The 22411-nt window shown below is 37.2% G+C and overlaps 1 protein-coding gene across 1 annotated transcript in view; it reads right to left on the reverse strand.

Annotated features, from left to right (window-relative positions):
* Positions 1 to 16415, reverse strand: part of EXOSC10 (Exosome component 10) — a 43908-nt gene extending 27493 nt beyond the window's left edge. Inside the window, exons 1-12 of the mRNA XM_051214225.1 lie at positions 16356 to 16415; positions 14073 to 14176; positions 13875 to 14014; positions 13698 to 13821; positions 13516 to 13644; positions 13296 to 13467; positions 13215 to 13248; positions 12975 to 13164; positions 10663 to 10806; positions 6665 to 6855; positions 3417 to 3558; positions 1893 to 2044 (exon numbers count right to left, since the gene is read on the reverse strand). Of these exons, the coding sequence (XP_051067372.1) occupies positions 1893 to 2044; positions 3417 to 3558; positions 6665 to 6855; positions 10663 to 10806; positions 12975 to 13164; positions 13215 to 13248; positions 13296 to 13467; positions 13516 to 13644; positions 13698 to 13821; positions 13875 to 14014; positions 14073 to 14135 (1481 nt within the window). The 5' untranslated portion in view covers positions 14136 to 14176; positions 16356 to 16415. The remainder of the gene's footprint in view (positions 1 to 1892; positions 2045 to 3416; positions 3559 to 6664; positions 6856 to 10662; positions 10807 to 12974; positions 13165 to 13214; positions 13249 to 13295; positions 13468 to 13515; positions 13645 to 13697; positions 13822 to 13874; positions 14015 to 14072; positions 14177 to 16355) is intronic.
* Positions 16416 to 22411: the final 5996 nt, after the last annotated feature.

Below are 22411 nucleotides of genomic sequence, written 5' to 3' on the forward strand. Positions count from 1 at the left end.
TTGTCTAATTTCAATCGATTAGTGATATAAATATGAATATATATTATTTTTGAAAAACCGACATTGAAACTATAGTTTTTGTACTTAAAAGAGGTTTCACAATTGGAAATACAGTTTTTGAAGAAATTATTAGAAACTATGAGCAATAAAAACAACGGTAGATCGATATGATGAAGTAAAGCGAGCCATATATCTCCTAGACAAGCTTCCTTGTCCTTATGGTTTAAGTTATCAACAGTAAATATAGGGTAACAGCACAGTATAGGAACGAAGCGATCAGAATCGAGAAAGCGACCTTTAGGTTTCTGTGTAAAATCCAAATATCATGTGTCATATGGATTAGTAATATCCTCATACAGTGGTCAGAATGCTTAAAATAAAGAGGGAAAATCATTCTTTATCATCAAACGCTAAAAATAATAATATTAAATGTACCGAATGACTAAATTTTTTTCTGTAGATCGCGTATAACAGGCAAATAGATACTACTTCTAAAAGCTTAATCCTGAAGTAAACCTTAACTTGTTAGCACTATATTTTGTAAACGAAATAATCAGATAGGGGCTTTTGGATTTCCGTGTAACATTCATTCATTCATGTGACTAGATTATAGTTGATGTCAGTTCGTGATGAAAATCCTAACTCTAAACCCTTGATCATTACCCTGAATACAAACCCTGACTGTGAACAGTGTAAAGACTTAAAAATCTATCTGGCTCATTTTGAGAGTTAGAGAAGACGAACAATCTACATTCGTAAAAACGAATTTATGTCATTGTTTTTTCTCTAATTTACAGCTGGAGTAACCAGTAGAATACTCTAATGAATTCATTAAGTACCTAAAAACTATCTAAACTTTGTAATACGATTGTTCTTCTTTCTATGAACTAGCCATTAACAAAAGGTGTTTCTGATTGGTTAACAGGCCGGGAATTCATAGTGGTTGTTTTAAGCTCATCCCCCAAATTTAGCTTTGAAATTGCTAATAAAGATACATTTCTATAATCAGTAAAAGTACGTTTCATTCAAAACTCCAAAGGTTTTAATCTCGATGATTTAATCTAACTGATTAGATTCAAGTGAATGTACTTAATATCGAATCACATAGTCATATTAACGAGGAGATAGTGGTACATAGATTTGTAACCATGATTCATGAATTTACTGGATATTGTTTGAATGACTTATATGTTGCTAATTAATTCCAAATCACAACACGTGATACTGTTCACAATTTTACGCGTCAAAAAAGCTCAAAACAAATAAAAACATACAGCAAAATCTTGAACCAATCTAAGTTAGACCACAATTGAAAACCTAGAAAGACTGGACGGTCGTTGGATGCCGGATCAGTGGTTAAGAGTCTAAGCGTTTACGGACCAGATCGAAGGTCTTGGGTTTGATCATTGGGTGTGAGATCGTAGACACGTACTGGTGAAGAGTTTCTTACTAAAACAAAACGGCCGTCTAGTGCTTCCAGGTTTTCAATGGTGATCTAACTTAGATTGGTTCAGGATTTCAATAAAATTCAACAAACTCCACAACCCTAAACTTGTAAAAACACCTTAAATTTTGATGCTTTCCATATGACTAGATAAACAACGAAAAACGTTTGCGAACAAAACAAATCAAATATATTATTTTGTAAGTAGTATTCGGAGTCACAGATTAAGTTTATTTAGAGTAACATTAAAAACCAAGGAACACTACTCAACAATTGTTTCTTCCTAGTATTAGACTCTTCTACAGCGTGAGAATTAAACCAATCTAAACAATAACCCCTCAGAATAAAATGTTATATTTCCTAAACTAAAAACCAGAGAAACCACTTCAATTGAAAAAAAACGAATACCCAAAAAATAAAACAAAATACTAATAGTAATAATACTTACTGGAGACTTTCATCTTCTCGTCTAGCTATCGAATCACGTAAAGTATAAAGATTTTCTAAAGCATATAATTGACGATGACTGAAACTACTACTTCCAGTTTGTCTATAAAGATCCAAATAACCGAGTCTATTGAATACAGGTTTCGTATAACACTACATGGAAATTAAACATATATGTGCATACAACAATGGTAAAAAGTTTGAATAATGTACAATAAACGATAGGAAAATAATGCATTTCATACAAATAAAAAAGGGTTAACTTAAGATATAGCAATTTAAATCAGTCAACCAAACATAAACAATGCAGAATCTGACATCGATATGAGTTGGTTCAAGTTGCCACATTATAACAGTACAGTACATGGAAATTAAATTATCAAGACAAATACCAGAGTAGCAGAAGTAGTGACAATATCAATGGTACTACAAATGACCAAACATAGACAACGTGATATGAGAAAAAAAAGTGAATATGAAGAATGAAGAATATAAGTATTTCCAAACAAAAATTGAATGTATTTGAGACATTGTGACCGATTATAAACCACTTCAAATCTTGAACTAATGGTTACGATAATTGTGAAGATCACAACCAAGCAGTCGGTATCTGTTAATAAGACTCAGTTCAATAGTTAATGACTATATGGACTGATATTATGTCTTGCTTTTGTTCAACCTACTGTTACGTCAGTGAACATCCAACACCAATGTAGATGGTAGTTGGACATAAGTAATAATTTCTTTTAAATGGATACTTCTTACGAGTGTGTTATCCTAGAGGATTTTACATAGTGCATTATTTGCCAACATTAGCACTGGTTGGAAAAAAACGGAGAAGTGGTTGATTTACTATTTGACATCGTGATATGAAACAGAACTATATAGAATTGATATCTATCGACCTATTACCACTATCGGGTTGAAGTCTTGAATATGGTAAAACTAAGCTGTACGAGATACTATCCAACAAGGCTCATTAACGAAACCAGTAGCAATCGTATACATTCTCACAAATTATTCACTAAAGTTGACGGAAAAGAAGTCTTCATGATTGCATTTTTAACTGATCCGGATCTTCTATTATAAAATATTCTTGTTCAGTCCTTTCTTTATTTCTGCACAATGCATACCTATTTGTTTGCATGACATAGTTGGTGCCCAGTTACCACTCAATAAATAAAATGAAATGAAAATGTTCATACCATCTTCTCTCAGGACCTAAAATGTGACGAAAATTTTCTCATTTCTTTTCAATTCGCTGTTCTTTTTTCCTATTGTTCTTCGCTATCGATTATCACTAAATTTCTCTTTGGATTCTTTCTTACAGTGAGACCACTTGAATGAACGAAAAGACGTATAAGATTCAAGGTGTTCAGGAGTTCAACAAATATCAGACAAACTTTTGATGTTGTTTAAACTTTATGCATTTATTTATGTTTGTTGAATAGTTTAACCAATTACTGGAATTGAACTATCTCTTTTTTTTTAAGAAAAACAAGTCATATTATATTCTACAACTTACCTTAAGGCATAATTGTCTTGCTCGTTCAATAGTAACTGGCAATAGATCTCTATCTTGTAATTCTCGACACATACGACTTGCAATATGTAATAGGTAATGTGTATCTGTTCGTGCATATTCGATCAATTCATTCGGCAGGGGTCTGGTACAAAACAAATATAGATATAAATAAACAGATAACTGTGAGAAATAAGCATAGGTATAAGTTACAATACTAATTAACATAAATGAAAAGTAGCATAATTTTTAGTAAAAATACAAATAATATGTTGACACAGAGCATTAAATTTAATTTTTAATGGTTTACATTATCTCATACAATTATTTGTGACTGGATTTTGATCAGTCTCGGTTGGTATATGTGCATCCTGTACGGATTGCCTTGATATAAATATTTTGACACACGTTCATACAATAGATGAATTGTGACTAGCAGTGGGATACAGAATGCGAGTTTCACCCAATTAGGGGATCGTTGGTTGGATGTACATGGATCTCAGTAATGATTTTCACATCATGACTCTAACCCAGTACCTATCAGGCATATCAAAACAATTTGTACATGATGCATATATCCAAAAAAAGACTAATCATAACAGTGATTTATATACTGTGTTTGAAAGCGGGGGACAGCAAATCCTAAACCTAAGTTTTGTTCTCGTTGGCGCTTGTCAGTAGGGTGTTCCTGTTATTTTGAGAGAACTATTCATTCTTATAAGACGTAAACATGCATCACTCACCTTCATAGTCTGAAACGCTAACACAGCTATCGACGCCGAAAATGACTTTCGTTAAGACTGAGTTATCTACGATTGATTGATCAGCAAATAATGGCCACTGTTATGTCTGCCTAGTCCATATGTGCTGACCGGATTTCATCGACCAATGAATGAGAGAAGATAAATCTATCGGTATGCTAAACTAACCGGAAATTACCTAAGCTTTACAGAATCAGCTGTCAGTTATAAATAGCGTAGGACGTGGTTCAAATATGTATCAGCCTAAGTCCCCACACGACATTAGCACAGAAAAGTAGAATTAAGATGAACAGCAAAAGAAAATGTAATCATAGCAACAATAGTACTAGGAAAGATCAAACAAGAAGAGTATGTTCAGAGAAGAAATACTGAAATAAAATACGAAGTATGAAATTGTGTTAAAACTGAAAATCTAGAGGGGTATAAAAAATGTATTTGCGGCACTACAACCTACTCTAAGCCACATTACCCAACCTTTCCAGTCACCAATTGTAACTATCATGCCGACTATACCCAGGGAATCTGCGTCATCTAACACAGTTCAGCTCAATAGTCAAAATGATAAAGGGAACTATGTGTATGAAATAACCTCACGAGTTGATCCCATCGTTTCTAGCTTTCTTCCAACAAAGTTAAATGCCAGTCAGTAAAGAACAGTTAAGTGTACATAAATCATGACCTAGTCACCTTAGTCGACAAAGATTTATAGTCCCACCGACTATTTTTCTATGTTTAACGAGTATCCTACATCTAAGAACTGCTCATTCTAAAATACACGAGTAACACTCCGAAGATGTCTATAATCAAGTATTAGCAACGTACGAGTCCTTTTCTTTCAAAAGACAAGTTCCATAATGTTATAACTCTCTCTTCTATTACAACCCAGCTATTCCTATTGCTTAGTATTCTCGGACAACGACTCACTCGACAAGTCCCCCAAATCAGAACACGGTTGAACAGGAAAGAGAGATCTTATTTCAAATAACAAGCTTAGATGGAAGTAAGTAGTGCAATAGGGAAGACGTTAGTATATTTATAGTTTTTTCACACGAGATTTCTAGTGTTCACTATGTATTGGCTAACGCTGATTGGATAAGAATGAGCCAATCAGCGTGCGGCAACGCAAGCGTGCATTGAGCATGATTTAATCCAATCTATGTCCCGCTAACACACAATCATAAAGTAACATAGAGCACACTGTCGCATAATATGCTCCCGCCCCCAAACAAAATTTCCAAAAAGGATACCTTGCCTACAACATTTTTATATGAATCCACAAAGTGTCATTTTAGCGTAAAAAGGTTTTTAAAGAAGACTAAGGTTCATTGAAGCCTTAGCCATACGAAAATTCAAACCCCCTTTATGTGTTCAAAAACAGTTTGCTCTTACCTTAAACCTACCCTGGTAATATTGACTTATTATCCAGAGTGATTAGGTTTCAAATTGTGTTCACATTATTATTATTATTACTCTTATCATTATCCTTATCTCCTCTTACCCCGTTTCCCGTCTAGTTGACCTTTTATTTTTATATATAAATGCTCTTAACAAGTATATGTGTGACCAGATTGTTCGAAATGTATTGCGCTAATATATCACATAGTTCTGATAATCTTCGTCTTCTAATATCATTATCGAAATTTATCAAAGGGACTAATTGTTTTAAAGAAGACTACATTTGAAGTACGGATGGAACGAGAGAACAAGCAAAAAAGAAAAAGGGATTTCAAACTTTACACATAAGAATGGTGGCATTTACTGCGTTTCACTAAGCTCTTTACAGTAGTATGACATTATTATTCAAAGCAGTTTACAAATATTGCAAAACAACAATAAAATTGTCAGTGAGATATTGCGGAGATTGTTGAATTTCAGTGAATTCATATGATCGAAGTTAAAACACAACTGGAAACTTGGGAGCACTAGGCGGTCGTCTCATTCTAATATAGGACTCCTCAACAGTGATTATCTACGATTTCGCATACTGGGGGTCGAACCTAAGACCTTCGGCCTCGCGTACAAACCCTTGACCTCTAGACCACTAAACCGGCATTCAACAATGTTAATGTCTGACTTCAATCACGGAAATTCAGCCACCTCCACAACCTCATACCGACAATCATGTATTCACAAGTAACTAGCTTCGAGGGGACATTTCCGGAGTTCTAGTGAGAAGCTATGACCATTGGAGCTAAATCGTATCAGATGAGACATTTACCCATTGACAACAGTGCAAGATGACCGCACAATATCGTGAACTAATTGAAGTTAGGCTTTAACACCATCGAATGCCGGGTCAATGGTCTAGAGATTAAGCATTCCCGCGTGCAGGGTCGTGATAAGCATTGCTGCGGAATCCCATATTAGGACAAGACGGCCACCCAGTGCTTTCAGATTTCCAGTGGTGGTCTAACTCAGATCGGTGTTCATGATTTCAATGAAATAATAGAACCGTTAAACATTACATGAACAACTAAATAAGAACAGCACCTTATACGCCAATCAGCTAGTTGATATTTCTTATTCGAAGATACGCCAACAAATCGTTGTAATAGATAACTAAGTGAGAAACGGCCATATTGTAGCAGGCGAGCAGCTATGCCTGTATCGAATAAGTTGACCATATACACACCGAAATCTCGTTGTAACCACATTAAATCAGAATCGGATCCATGAAATACCTTGAGAAATGTATAATAGAGAATGTGTGGTGGAGATCAAGAGATATAAAATTTGTTACAAAAAAACATTTGCATATAGTGATCACTGAAAAGTGATGTTTCAAGCTCGATTAAATATAAATCTTATATAAACAGTTGGAAAACGGATACAAAAGAATTCCAAATCATTACACATTGAATTGCATAAGTAAGGAAATAGAAAGGGACATGAAGAATCCATAACATTAGAATTTGGGAGAACATAAAGAGTGATGCACCTGCGCCATTGCAAACGATTTTGAGCCATGTCATCCAGGGTCTCTAACAATCGATTGCCATCATTTCGTTTTCCACTTGCCCACTTGTCAACGACTCCATGGATTTGTGCCATGTTTTGGTCTGGCCGCACCTAGCTTTCTTCCAACCTACTCCTATACCATTGAGCATCACACGTCGGAGCAGTCGGTGTGTGTCCCAACCATCTCAACTGATGAAGTTTCACTACTTCATCAATTGATTTGCCATCCTCACCTAGTACCCGTTCCCTAACAACTGAATTGCTTACTCGATGGTCCTAGGATATACGAACGATGTTTCGAAGACACCTACGATCGAATACTAGTAACCCACGAATATCCTCTACTCTTACCGGCCATGTTTCACTGCCATAGAGTAGGACGGAACGAACTGCTGTGCAGTAAACATGTCCTTTGGTTGGTAGACGGATATCTCGCCTAAGCCATAAATGACGCGAGTTGACAAAAGCTAGTCGAACCTTCTGTATCCGTGCTGAGATTTTGTCACACACCAGATCACAAGGGCTGATGAAACTTCCAAGGTAAGTGAGGCGGACGACACGCTCAATTACTTCACGCCCTATCATTAGTTCGGGTGTCAATGCAACCCAATCCTGAAGCAACATTCTACATTTCGAGGGGGAGAATCGCATCCCAAACGTGCTTGCATTGTTGCTTAGAGTGGTCAGAAGACTCTGCATTTTGTCAGCGTCTTCATCAAATAAAACTATGTCATCAGCATATTCTAAGTCAACAAGTGAACCTCCCGGTACAAGTTCAATCCCTGTAAATTTAGATAAGGAGAGTGTTATCTCTAAAAGTATGTCGACCACAAAGTTGAACAAGAATGGGGAGAGTGGACAGCCCTGACGAACACCACTTGAGGTAATCAATTCTGATGACAGTTCGCCATAAGCTCTTACTCTACCAGTTGTGTTCGAGTAGAGAGCCTTTATAAGGTTAATGTACTTCTTTGGTACTCCTTTCAGTGACAAACACTGCCATAGAACCTCACGATCAACAGAGTCGAATGCCGCCTTAAGGTCGAGAAATACTACCATTGTGGGGCGTCTGAATGTGTGTCTGTGTTCTAGAACCTGACGTAGTGTGAATATCTGATCTATACAACCACGTCCAGGTCGAAAACCGGCCTGGTTTTCTCTAATCTGCTCTTCACGAGCTTTGATTAGGCGTCGAAGTGCTATTGAAACTAATATTTTAGACACTATATTAGTCAAACTGATTCCTCTGTGACTGTCACAAGAGGACTTTTGTCCCTTCTTAAAAACTGGAACAATCAGTGATTGAGACCAGTCACATGGGATTACGTCCAGTTCCCAAATCCTACCTAAAACCTCAGTTAATCTCACTGCTAATACTGGACCACCATTCTTAAAAATCTCAGGAGTAAACCTGTCAGGGCCTGCTGGTCTCCCTCGCTTCAGATTTCCTATGGCTTTTTCAACTTCGTAAAGAGACGGAGGACCTAGATTAACTTGCCATTCAGGTTGACTGGGGATCATGGGAAACCGAAGTGTGGCTGAAGGCCAGCTGAACTGGTCCCTAAAGTGTTCTGCCCATCGATCCAATCTCCTGGATTGAGAATGTATAATATGTCCATCTTTCTCTGTGAGTGTTTCGCTAAAAGTCGGTTTCCTTAACAAGTCTGAACAGTTGTCTGCTGTTACCTATTACCGCTGCCTTTCGCTACCGACCACTGTTCACGATCATTGCGTAGGCTTCTTGTCAGCTTACCCTTAAGTTGACTCCACTCTCCGTTATGTTCAGAGCCAGATGGAATGAGTTTTCGAGCATCTATCAGTGCGGTAGATACTGATGAGATCCAGTGTTTCTCTCTAACCTTGTGGTTTACCGTGCTAGCAGATATCACTGCTAGTGACTAGAGCTATCAAACCTAATGCTTACAATAAAGAACGAAAAATCACGAAATTTCTAGAGAAACAGAGATTATTAACTTGACCATTCATTTTATGGATGGAATCTTTGAAGCAATAGGAATTAGTAGCATACTGGAGTTGCCAACCTAGTTTAGAGTATATTTATTGAATGTGCTCAAATATCATATTCTCTTACTGTCCCAATTCAAATCCACGCTTTTTCTTCTATTAAAATTTGACCATGCATTTATTTGAGATTCACATCTGAGTGAACTGATTTAAATAGGGAAATAATGAAAATATTCGAAGCAAAAAACCATTTGGTAGCATATACGATTGTATATAGTATTCCATCATTGAGATATGTCATATCACTCTATTTTAACATTATTTGTACACCGTCTAGGTAATTAAACTCCATACGCCAATTGTAGTTTATTTATACTAATGTAGACAAAAATCTCTTTCATTGATACATAAATACACAAAGAAATATGAACGGTCAAAATGTAATGATTAGATCAAAATTCTCAGGAAAACCAGCCAATGGAGGTAAAAGTGCATGACCTTCAGACATTTGCACTTCTCAAAGATGAGTCACAATCCCTTATTCAAAACCTTCACTTAATTTGAATAAAATTAAATTCTGTTACGATATTAACAGAGAATTTCATTTATTATATAAAGTTTGAGTGCTTGCATATGTAATATAATCAGCCTGGAGTTTAGGGTAAAACTATACTTTAGGAAAGAGCCAATCAGTACCGAGAATTCGATGGTTAGGTTTCTGTGTGAAATTAAAATGTAATGTGTGATATTCAATAAAACTTCCTGTGTATGGAGCTCAAAACTCTTAAAGTGATAGCGTTAAGCTTATGAAATGTTCAATTCTATTTCTATATATTGTATATAACAGGCAAATCGACTCTTACTCTGAACCCTAAGCCCTTAATTGTTAAACAAACTTTAGCCCATTCGTACTCTACTTTATAGATAGATTAACCAAACAGAGACTGTCGGATGTTCGCGCAGCACTCATCCATACGAATACAGAGCACTTTGCATTAGAGCTGATATCAGTTCATGACGAAAAATCTAAACCTAAAGTTTCTAGTACTAACCCTAACTATTAACAATGTGAAGACTCCCAAAAATCTATTTAGGTCCATGAGAATATGAATAATATATGTCTGTAAAGATGAATTTGTATGTCATTGTTTTTTGGATTGACAAGAAGAATAACCTGTAGAAGACGTCAACAAATCCCCTAATTATTTAAAATCTATTTACAGTTTTCAATGTTATTGTTTTCCCGTTCCATAAACTATCCATTTACACAGGGTGTTTTCTTATTGGCCAGAAACTAGCTGGAAATTCGTCACGGTTGTTTTAATTTGGTCCCTATGTTGTACTTCTACTCAGTTCAGTTTAAATTTGTTGGAAAAATATAAGGGAATTACGAAAAAAATGTAATAAAACAACAGTTCTTAGCATAGTTTGTCATTTTCTTAAGTCGAATATTAACTAAAAGTAAAGTCCCAAACGCTTAGTCTAATTTGGAATTTACCAGCTAAATGCACAGATACAAATAATTAAATTTACGTGTTAGTAATAAAAAAGTATAATTCTCTTACCTTAACAATTTTCGGGTCAGTGAATACTTCATTCAATATTGATAAATGATCACGTAAAGCCAATGCATCGATAATGTAATCAATATCCAATGTACTCATTTGTATTAGACATGTAATGCCCAAGAAGCTTCGATAGCTATGATGCTAGAAGTGGTGGGAATTTACAAAAAGATATGTAGGAGAAATAAAAAAGCTGTTCTATACCGCTGAATCAATGGTGAACGTGCGAAGTTGTATCAAGAGCACAGCTATTCAAGAATCTTAAGATTCTAATCCTAATGTTCCTAGTACAACAAATCATTCATTTACCTTTACTGTCTCCCAGTTGTTTAAATCGGATCATCCGGAGATACAGTGTAGCTATACCGGATAAAGTTCTGGAAAACTTGAGAGACGTTCGACTAATACATGGTAATTACCACATAGACCCTACGTTGAGTCATGACTACAGAGAGAATTGAAACTACAAAGACTAGAAAACGTATTTCAAGTTGCAATATTCATAGACTTATGGAGATAGTTATCACCAACAGTAAAGTAAATTTATGTTCACGAAAATGAGGAGCAAAAACAGTATGTTATGTCAATTTCTGAATACGGTCAAATTATTTACAATTCGGGTACAATCGAACAACGATTGACTAGATTCCAAGTCAGAACTTGATCCTGCTTAGTTCTGAATCCTTTCGTACTACACCTTACACTACTTAGTAAGACTAAGTAGTAAAACCGAAAACACTAAATTTACAAGAATAAGTAATCATCAGGGCATGACTATAATTTATGGACGACCTTTGAGCGACGCTAGACTGACTTTGAGAGTGTCCACCTAATAACTAAAACCAAATGGGGGTTATAAATTAATTTGAGGAATTCAGCAGTAGTCGTTCTCTTAATTTATGAAATTTTTATAATCACACTATAAGTAAATCACAACTACAGCAATTCAAAAATTCTTAATTGTTCAAAATTTTCGATGAATATTCACCAATTAATTTATGAATGGATTATCCATTTATTAAGCTTTAATGAACGATAAAAAATTTTCTATTTTGCGTTTAGTTCAACACAACTAACTCATATTAATGTGTATTGGACTTGTATCAAAACACTTCTGTGAAAAATCAAAACTAAGACAATTTAAACAAAAATTCTAACACCTTAATCCCAATAATAAATATACTTTTTGTTATATTCCAATGCTCAATTTATTGAAAATATCAAGTCCAACCTTGGCATTGCTTGCTCATGCTTACGCCTGTTACTCCCAATAGAACATCGGCCGCCGATCGGCATTCTCTAACCCACTCTGTCCTGGGTCAACCTTGACATGGATACCTATAATCTCAGTATTAATTCAAGGATAAAGGCCAATATATTTGAAAGTTGCTTTGGATGACATAAGTTCGAGTTTTTGAGAGATCATTCATTGATTTTGAGATACTTCGGCCTAGGTAGCAGTGCTTTACTGTCAACTGATATTTCGTGTGATAATGAGCTGTGATTGGACTGTGAGTGAAGAAAAACAGACTACCCTATGTAGACTATTGTACACGTTACTATTATGTGTAAAATACTCCTTTATGCTCTGATTTTAATGTGACTACACTGTTTGTGGACTGTTAGCAGGTGAGTTAAGTAAACGTTTGTCTAACCTATAATCTGGTTCCCTTTCTTTAGTCGTGAATCATGTATCTAAGTAAAACGTGATACAGTATGTTTCTGTTTATCGATGTAATCTAATAGTATCGAACACAATACAGTTGCCATATTAGTTCTTGTACTTTATCGTTATATCTCGTAACCCATTGGCTAAGTGCTCATAAGTGGTAAGTTCCTTTATTTAAATCAACAAAGATGGCATTAACTCTGAACTTAAACAACTAGTGATATATATTGTTTTCCAAACGTCTATTTTAAGCTTGAAGCAAGAAAAGAACAAGCCGTTGTAGACAGCAAACTGAAACTTTCTTAAGTCAAAACAGTGGCGATAACTCAGAGTGGAAATATATTTCAGAACATTTGTTATACAAAGCTACAGGACAAAGTAAAACGTTAAAAATATTGGTCTCTGATCGTGATACACATATAAGCTAAATAGCGTCAATGGTTTACATAGCTAAACTTCATATTAGAACAGTACAAAAGGAAACTAACAACATAAGAAAAGCACAGCAATTAATTTCAAATGTAATGGAAATCTAAACAAAACACTTGAGATGTGGACGAAATATGTTAAAGGAGTAAAAACCGCCTGAATCCAAATGTTATGCAAAAATGTGAACGGGAAATTAAAAAAAGAGTACACTTACTTCCAAGTCAACAGCAATATATTTACACATGGAAAGGGATTTCATAATTTGTTCAAGAGTATCTGGTGTGTCAACATACTGATATGATGAATCCAAAGGTTTCACTGGAAAATCTTCCGACATCATTTCATTCAAACTAGGTAGACTATTGGCAAACGCTTCTAATTCTGCCTTGTATGGATGAGGATAACTTGGAAAACAAGGAGTTACAGTTTTTATAAATAAGGTATACACACTTACTCCGTCAACTCTCCATTATTGTTGGATAATAATTCTTAGTAAAGGTTAATTTAGAACAATTGTTAAATTAATAGAAATTACCAGGAAGTGGTTGAATACAATTTGGTTTTGATTTTATTTTCGGTCGAAACGATGAGTATGAATTGTCTGGTGGAGTGGAAAAAGATGTTTGTGGTCTGACAATATGTTTTGAGGATAAAAGTTTAAGTGAATTTTCCGAAAAATCAACTCCCTCATTAGTTTCTTCATTTGACTAAAATAATAATCATAATGTGAGAATGATGAAATGCATTGAACATACATTTTTCGTTTTTAACCATTCAAGAGATGTTGTGTTTTTTCGATGAACGGCAACCACCAGGTCTTCAGACCTTGTTTTAAGAAAGAATGCTTTACGCTGAGGATCTTCTTCAAAATCCATGGCCATCGCCTATTAATATATATGTAAAAATGACTGGTTAACTTTCGTAAATTAAAAATTACCAATTTTTCCAATATCCGATCGTTAGCATCAATAATAGAGGTGAATTTCTCGTGCATACTTTTAGTCACTGGAACATCTAAAATGTTAGCTTTCGCATCTAAAACATCGAGAATATTTTGTAGGCTAAATGAACGTAAAAAAAATGATGAGAAAATAATAGTGATAATTCTTATTACATCGAAAGAATCTTTTTAGATTGTCCAGCTGCTATAGCTTTATACTGAGGAAAGTCATTGTAGTAAATATAAGCAGGTGTGTTTGATACGGGAAGTTCTTGAGATAGTTTAACAGCCCGAGCGACAGTAGGTAGAAGTTTCTGTCACCGAAACAAAAAAACATTAGTTATTTTTCCCATCTACGGATTATATACTTACTGTGGTCAAATCCACTTTTTTACATTCTCCTACATTTTCTCCAGATTGCGTTTGAGAAGACATCGTTCGTAAATTTATTGAAACAGGAGCAATATTCAAACTAACTAATGGAAATATAGGTAATAAGAGTACAACTAAAATATTACCATTTGAATAGAAAACAACAAATACAAGCAAAATGACGCAACGGTTGTAAGCCGACTGCATGAGAGTTAATTAAGAGTCTATATACTAATTTATAGAAACATCGAGTTGACAATGAGTAAAACCTCATTGAGTTGTTCTTTTGTTGAGTCATTTAGAGTTCATGGAGTAGAAGGAAGTGAGAAAGGTAGTGATTTGTCAAGCAACCAAATAGGTACATCAGTAATTTAAAGTAAACTGAAGTGCACTGCTACACTAATTACCATTTAGTGATAAAATAAGTGATACTAGCCCCGTAAAGCTTTAGCAGGATATTAACATTAGCTTCAATTGTTAACTGAAGCTGAAGAAAAGTGTGATATATAAAAGGTTACGTTCATCTCTAAGTGTAGTACGTGGCTGAAAATCCGTGTCAATGGTACAAATGAATTCACCTTTCGCTAGATCTTCATACATATCTTTGTATCCCTTCTTTTCGAAAGATATTCTTAATGTTTATTATTTCCTACTAGCATGTCTACCAATGTTATTTTGACTATTGGTATTCCATTGTGTCAACGTGATGTAGTAACTTCAGCAAACACACACCCCAGCCTCAATTTTGATGAGACAATGTTTTTGAGTATGATGTTTTACGACGCAAAACTTTCGCTACAATGGCGGCATTAAAAATCCATGAAAACCGGTGTTTATAGATTGACGCTGCTCCCGAATATGGATGACTGGGTCTTGGTGCTGCTAACACGATATTCCCACTAGATGTTGGTGGACACGTAGCGTTCACCTAGAGGAGTTGGAAAACCCTGATTCCAAGCGAATGGTGCACATGGTCTCCAGGACCCTGAAGGAACAAATGGCGTATGGACCAATTGTTAGTCACCGACTACTATGAGACTACACTTCTTAACGTTTCTCTACTGCCTCATGGATTAGAACTCTCGATCAAAGGCTCTGGATATGGCTCCCTAAGAAAACTACCTGCAATGGTTTGGGTGCCAAGGAAGTATTTCAGCCCTCACACAAATAGAATGAAGTGTGTCGCATATATATTTTGTACTTTCTTGTACCATTGATTAAATAAACGAGTGATATGGAGACAGATATGATCGAATACAGGCGTTAAACATCCTTAGTTCGGAAGGGGTTGAATTTCACAAGCATAGAACAAAACCCATTTCACTAATACCTTGCATATACCACCGGTAAAAGTGTACAATACTTATGGCTTCAAGTGGATCAAATAGAGCGATAATAGCGGCTCGTGTATTGTGCGAAAATTAAAGCGCGATAACAAATAACTTGTATGTTATTTAGAACTAGGTGAGAACTGACAACATTTTGTTAAAAGCGCTTAAAAACTGATTTCTAAAAATATATATCATGCAAAGGAAGGGTGAATATAAGATGCTGCTTAAGATACATTACCACAAATACCTGCCCCCAATGCACGTTATGTTAAAGTACTCAATGTGATTCAGTGCATAGTCAAAATTGTTTACTGTATCTAGATAGTATTCTCACACTAACTTCAAGTTCCTCCAGTTTGCCTGCAATTGGATGACAAGGCAATCAATTATAGATTAAATCAGTTTGTGATGAGAATCCTAACCCTGATTTGTAAATTCTAGCCTAACTTCTAATACTTATTCCTGAAACTTTCGAATAATAGTTAATGTCAGTTGGTAGCACAAGTTATATACATTTAAAAACATTAGCCCGACTCCTGATATGTAAAGCTAACAGTCTTCCGTTACTGTAAGGAATACTTCAACATGTGAGAGTCAATTATTCATATCGAAGCTACTATTCCACCGTTGCTTTATTCATTAATTGTTATATAACTAGTGTCTCCTGATTTGCTGATAAGTCACTCACGGTCGGTCGTATAGTAAACTTTTACCATCCAACTGTTAACAGGCAAAATAACAGCGACGGAAAACAACCGAACCCAAAAAATATCATGTCTATGTAGCATTGTCTCCACATACACACAGCTCTGATTTCATTTCTTCAAAGCACCTAGGTGCTTATCAGAAAGCCACATGAAAAGACAATGGATCATATTGTTATTTTGGTTTAAACTGATTATTTTAGATATATGACAATAACAATGGAAGCTGAAGCCAATTACTTCCTTACAGTACTACTACAAGATTGTGGTGTGGTCAGAGTGACCTTGCAGTCAAATCCAGTAGGTATAGTCCAATCTCCAAGATAAAATAAAAGTCACCCTAAATCTCATTCTGTTATTCCTCTTACTGTCCATATAAACTTTCGACATTTTATGAGCAGACAAAGCGAGCCGGTAATTTCTTCCATTGGAAGTCGCCTCAGATAACAATGAAAAACCTATATATTTAAAATTTTTGTTACCTTAAGTAAGAATAAGAGCTAAACTAATTATAATACGGGCTACTTAAAATTAAAGTTCGGCATGTAGCGGCAAATAAATCCCCAAAATAAATAGCTCTAAGTTTTCGACATTGGATGCTGACCATATGTTTTAGTGGACTCATGTAGCTGAAGGCGCTCGGTCATGCATCCGCACCAGATCACGTGTGGTAACGCCGTGCTCAACATCAACCACAATCGCTAGCCAAATTAGATCAGAGAATTCCGATATATTGGTCATCGCCAAATATACTCTTCCGATCTCCTCGACTCTGTCTTTTGATTTCTCTGGGTGGGAACGAAATATATTAGGTGTTACTGGTAGAAGCGTTGTCAAACACTGAATACCTGTGACATCATCATTGGTGAGACCGACGTGATCTGGTACACCTAATTGCAACTGTGGGTCTGTTCCTTTTTGGGATTTTTATATATCATTGCCTTATTTTTTATTTTTTTTAAACATTGTGATTTTTTTCGTGTTTTTTCTTGGATATATATATTTTCCCCCCGTTCATTATCGTACTTCATACTTCATCATGACTGAACAGACACCTAAAGTACTCAAGCTTAAGACTTTGTCCCCGCCTTCGTTTCAACTGATGCCTTTCTGGCCCGACAACATCGAAGCCTGGTTCTGCTACGCAGAAGTCGACTTCCACGAGCACGGCGTGATCGACACACGCGCACAATTCCTCGCAGTAGTTAAGGCACTACCGCGCGAATTCAACAGGTACTTAACACCTAGTATGTTTACTAGTGATGTTTTCGATCCTTACGAAATCTTAAAACGCTCGATTCTTAAACGAGGAGACCTAACCGATCGACAAAGGTTAGATCAACTCTTCAATAACATCGACCTGCAACACGGTTCTGCGACGGACATGTTGCAACGGATGAGAGACGTTATAGGCCCAAGAACTTTCGACCAAGGTCTATTCAAACAACCCTTCTTGTCAAAACTTCCCCAACAGGTGCAGGCAGTTCTGGTCTCGTTCCAGAACAACGCCTTAGACGAGCTAGCTGCATCTGCCGACCGCATTTTAGAAATTACGAAACCTTCTCCTACCGAGGTATTTTCAGTCAAAGAAAAACCTCAAACGACTCAGAATGACATAACCGAGTTATGTCATACACTCACGCATTGTCTCAATCTTCGTACCGACCGTAAGAGATCGCGCATCCCACGTAGAAGCATTTCACGTAAGCAATCTGTCTCTAGACCACGAGAGACAGATAACCCCGACTGGTGCTGGTATCATAACCAGTATGGAAAGTTTTCCAGAAATTGCAGAAACCCCTGCAATTTTCCCAACACGAAACCGAGTGACTCGAAAAACAACTCGGGAAACTTCCAAGCAGGCACGCGTTAACGGCAACCGTAGCCGGCGAACATAGCCGTCTGTTATACGTCACAGATGTGACAACGAGAGTTCGCTACCTCGTGGACACTGGCGCAGAAGTTAGCGTTCTCCCAGCAAATCCTAACGACCGACTTCACGAATCGACCCTAAACTTACAGGCGGCAAACGGAAATCCGATCGCTACGTATGACAAAAGGTACGTTTACTTTAACGTGGGTTTACGCAAACCCATTCACTGGATTTTCGTTGTTGCAGATGTTTCTATGCCAATCATTGGTATGGACCTTCTACAACATCACAATCTGATCATCGATACGCGCAAACGAAGGCTAGCGATTGTGGTTGATGTTGAGCACGGCGTTACCACACGTGATCTGGTGCGGATGCATGACCGAGCGCCTTCAGCTACATGAGTCCACTAAAACATATGGTCAGCATCCAATGTCGAAAACTTAGAGCTATTTATTTTGGGGATTTATCTACCGCTACAGATCCAGTTTCCAAGGAATCGACCTTCTGAAACTCACCGAGCTTCAAAAAGAAGACACTGATCTTCAGCATGAGTTATCGTCCACAACACTTAAACTATGCATCAAACAGATGGGAACAGGTAAGGAAACCTTACTGTGTGACACATCTACAGGTAGGGATCGCCCAATCGTGCCGAAACATTGTCGACGCAATGTCTTCAATACATTGCACAAACTTTCTCATCCAGGTGTTCGTGCAACCATCAAGCTCATAGCAGAACGGTTTTGCTGGCCGGGCATGAATAAAGACGTGAGGGAGTGAGCACGCTTCTGTGTAAGCTGCCAAAAATCTAAGGTTATCAGACACAATAAATGTCCCTTAGGCTCATTTAAAACCCCCGATGCTCGTTTCGACCATGTTCATCTGGATTTGGTAGGACCTTTACCAGATTCAAATGGATACGCCTACCTCTTAACCTGCGTAGACCGTTTCACTCGATGGCCAGAAGCAGTACCTATCAAGGACATCACCGCTGAAACAGTGGCTCGCGCCTTCGTCGAACGATGGGTAGCAAACTTCGGCTGCCCTTCAACCATCACTACAGACCGCGGACGTCAGTTTGAATCTGAATTTTTCCGTCGTCTTACCACATTTTTAGGAATCACTCGCTTCCGAACGACCGCCTACCATCCACAAGCATACGGGTTGGTAGAACGCTTTCACCGACAACTAAAAGCTTCACTATCAGCTGCAAACGTTTCACAGTGGACCGATGCTCTTCCACTCGTCTTACTAGGTATCCGCAATGCAGTGAAAGCTGACATTGGATACACTGCGGCTCAACTCGTTTATGGAACGACACTTCGACTTCCAGGAGAATTCGTGGATCCTTCGTCCTCTTCAATGAACATGGATCTAACCTCCTACACGAACAGGCTTACAAACGCAATGCGTTCAGTTAAACCTGCTTCCACTCGACCACAATCAATCGATGTTTTCGTTCAACCTGACTTACGACATAGTACACACGTTTTCGTTCGCCGAGACTCGCATCGACGACCATTCGAATCAGCATACGAAGGACCCTTCAAAGTTCTTCAACGCGAATCTAAGTACTATATAGTCGACAAGAACGGAACAAATGATAGCATCAGCATCGATCGCTTAAAAGTAGCGTATTTAGAAGGAAATCCTATTCACGTCGATTTTCCTTCGGTACAATCGCACAACACGACTCCTACACTAATAATTCCTCAACCGACAACCAACACTAGCAATGATACTCCGAATGTATCTGAAAATAAACTTAAAACGACGCGTTCTGGAAGAAGAGTAAGATTTCCAGAACATTTAAACGACTACTGCACGTAAGGCACTACTCGACATTTTATATTATCTCGACCATAATGAAATTTGAGGAAAGCAATAACTTGTTAAACAAAGAACAACATGGTTTCAGAAAAAGTTTATCTTGCACAACAATTTTCCTTATAGCAAGGGAGTATTGGATAAAGGCGCTAGAAAACAGAAACTCAGTAAATGTTGTCTACATAGAATTCAATAAGACACTTTACAAGGTGCCAATAAATAGAATGCTATTGAAGTTAGAAAATCTTGGTATTGCCTGGCTTCTTTTAAAATGGCTTAAGAATCACCCAGTAGGTCGAGGAAAGAAAGTAAGAGTAAATTCCAAGTGCTCCACGTGGAGATCAACACTTAGTGGAGTACCTCAAGGTTCTGTCTTAGGTCTTTTGCTTTTTATACTGTATGTAAGTGATCTCCTAGGTTTAGTACAGTCCCTACTGTTATTGTACTCTGACAATGTAAAAATCTGGTAAGTAATAATGGGAGACGTAGGTATATGCACACATCAGACAGACTGAAATAATGTGATTGACTGGTCTAAGTCTAAAAAAAATTAGGAGTCCTGGTGCCATACGATTTAAAGTCTTACGCTAACTTTGACAACAATGCCTTCCGAGCAAACCTTGCACTGGTAACATTGAAGCGCACTTTTGGCCAGTTTGACGGAAGAACCTTCCATATAATCTTCACTAGTTTTATCCGTCCCCATTTAGAGCACGGAAACATAGTATTTCCCCCCTCATTCCAAAAGGATAAGGACACTGTGGAGCGTATCCAATGGCGAGCCACGAAATCAGTTCGAGGACTCAAATTTAAACCTTACGAAGAGCGCCTCCGTCCACTTAACCTTTACCCATTAGAGTAAAGACGTCTTAGAGGTGACCTTCTGATGGCTTATAGTGTCCTTAACACTTCTGGACATCCTCTCAAACACTTACTTAAGCTTGGTTCCAACACTAACCTAGGAGGTAACACCCAAAAACTGGAGACACAACATAGCAGAACGGACTGTAGACACAACTTCTACTCCTTAAGAGTTGTCAACTACTGGAATTCGCTGCCAGCCGAGCTAGTCCAAGCGACTTCTCAGGAGTCCTTCAAGAAGCAACTTGACCTATTCTTAAGGACTAAGGATTGTATCACACTATGATTTACTAATTTCTTTTCCTCTTTTATTGTTAACATACCTAGGTTCCCGCCTGGAGGATTTGGTGATCCCTTGCTACTAGACACGGAAGCCTGTTAAGCGAAAGCTTCTTCTATTCCGTCCACAACCATTCGAACCATTTATTTAAAGAGTGGCTAGTGCCTGTCAACGCGGTAAAGTGTGTCTGCATGCACTTTGGGGATACAAAGGTTATCAGGTACAACATAGGGGAAGTGCCTACACCCGTGAACCGATCTCATAAGAATCTTGAGGTGACAGTGCGTCATGATCGTAAGACGACGGCCGATTGCTGGCTGGTCGCAGCTAAGAGATTTAAAACCCTATGGGCTTTAAGATGGACATTCACCAAGTCAGATACTGCCATGTTCACTACATTATACGCAATCTTATTGCGAACTAAGCTTGAGAAATGTATTCAGACTGCTAGCCCCTGTTTAAAAAGTGACATCCTGAAAAACGTACAGTGGGCAGCTACTCGTGCAATTCCAGATCTCCAGTGTTTACCATGCAAAGGGTGGCTTGAAAAGCTAGACCTCTTTACTCTTTCCTATCGCAGATCAAGGGGTGATCTCATTTTGATTTATAGAATACTAAGAAATGATTTTGGACCTAACATATTCCCTATTTTAATTCCCACTAGATCAGAACATCCCAGAGAACATAGCAGTGAGTAGAAAATGCAGTAACAAACAAAATACAGGTTTTCACACCGAGTCATCAATTCTTTGGATCTTTTATCCGAAGACGTGGCGTCCTCACCTACAATTGACTCGTTCAAGAGAAGACTGGACACCCATAAAGGCATACTAGGAAGGGAATAACATAAGTTGTAGGCCTTCTGTCCTTACTACACAAATCTGAATCTGAACGAAGGCTTATGGTTCTTTTACGAAAATTCTGTTTATAAAGAAATCTCCACTTACACGTGGTTGTGATTTATTTTTTCTGATTACTTCAGTTGTCCAGTTCATTGATATTTTGATTTTGTTTGACATGGCACTGTGCATACTTTGTTGTAATTTCTGTTTTCATCATATCTTCACTGAATTTCCATGTTTTTCATTAACTACATCTATGTTGTTTTAGTTGATATTTGATTGTGGCGACTGCCATATTGACTTACTCTCGTTTTTGTTGGTGTTGCTTGAAGTGACCACAATAGTGTATATTTGATTGTGCATGAAGGTACTCTTCCAGTATTGGAAACACTTCATGTTATGAAAGCTCCACGACCAAACCATCCAGCTCAGAGAACAGAACTCCATCCAAATTATCTACTTGAGCTACAGTTCTCCAACATTTCCTGGTTATAACAAAAATAAATGTTATATTCCAAACATTTATTCGTGATCTATCCAGAAATGATAGAATAAAATTTCTATGTTGATTGGAAGATTTATTTGCTGCACTTTATTTGACTACCGGATGAACAATTA

Source organism: Schistosoma haematobium, chromosome 2, assembly GCF_000699445.3.
Source record: "Schistosoma haematobium chromosome 2, whole genome shotgun sequence".
Taxonomy (NCBI): domain Eukaryota; kingdom Metazoa; phylum Platyhelminthes; class Trematoda; order Strigeidida; family Schistosomatidae; genus Schistosoma; species Schistosoma haematobium.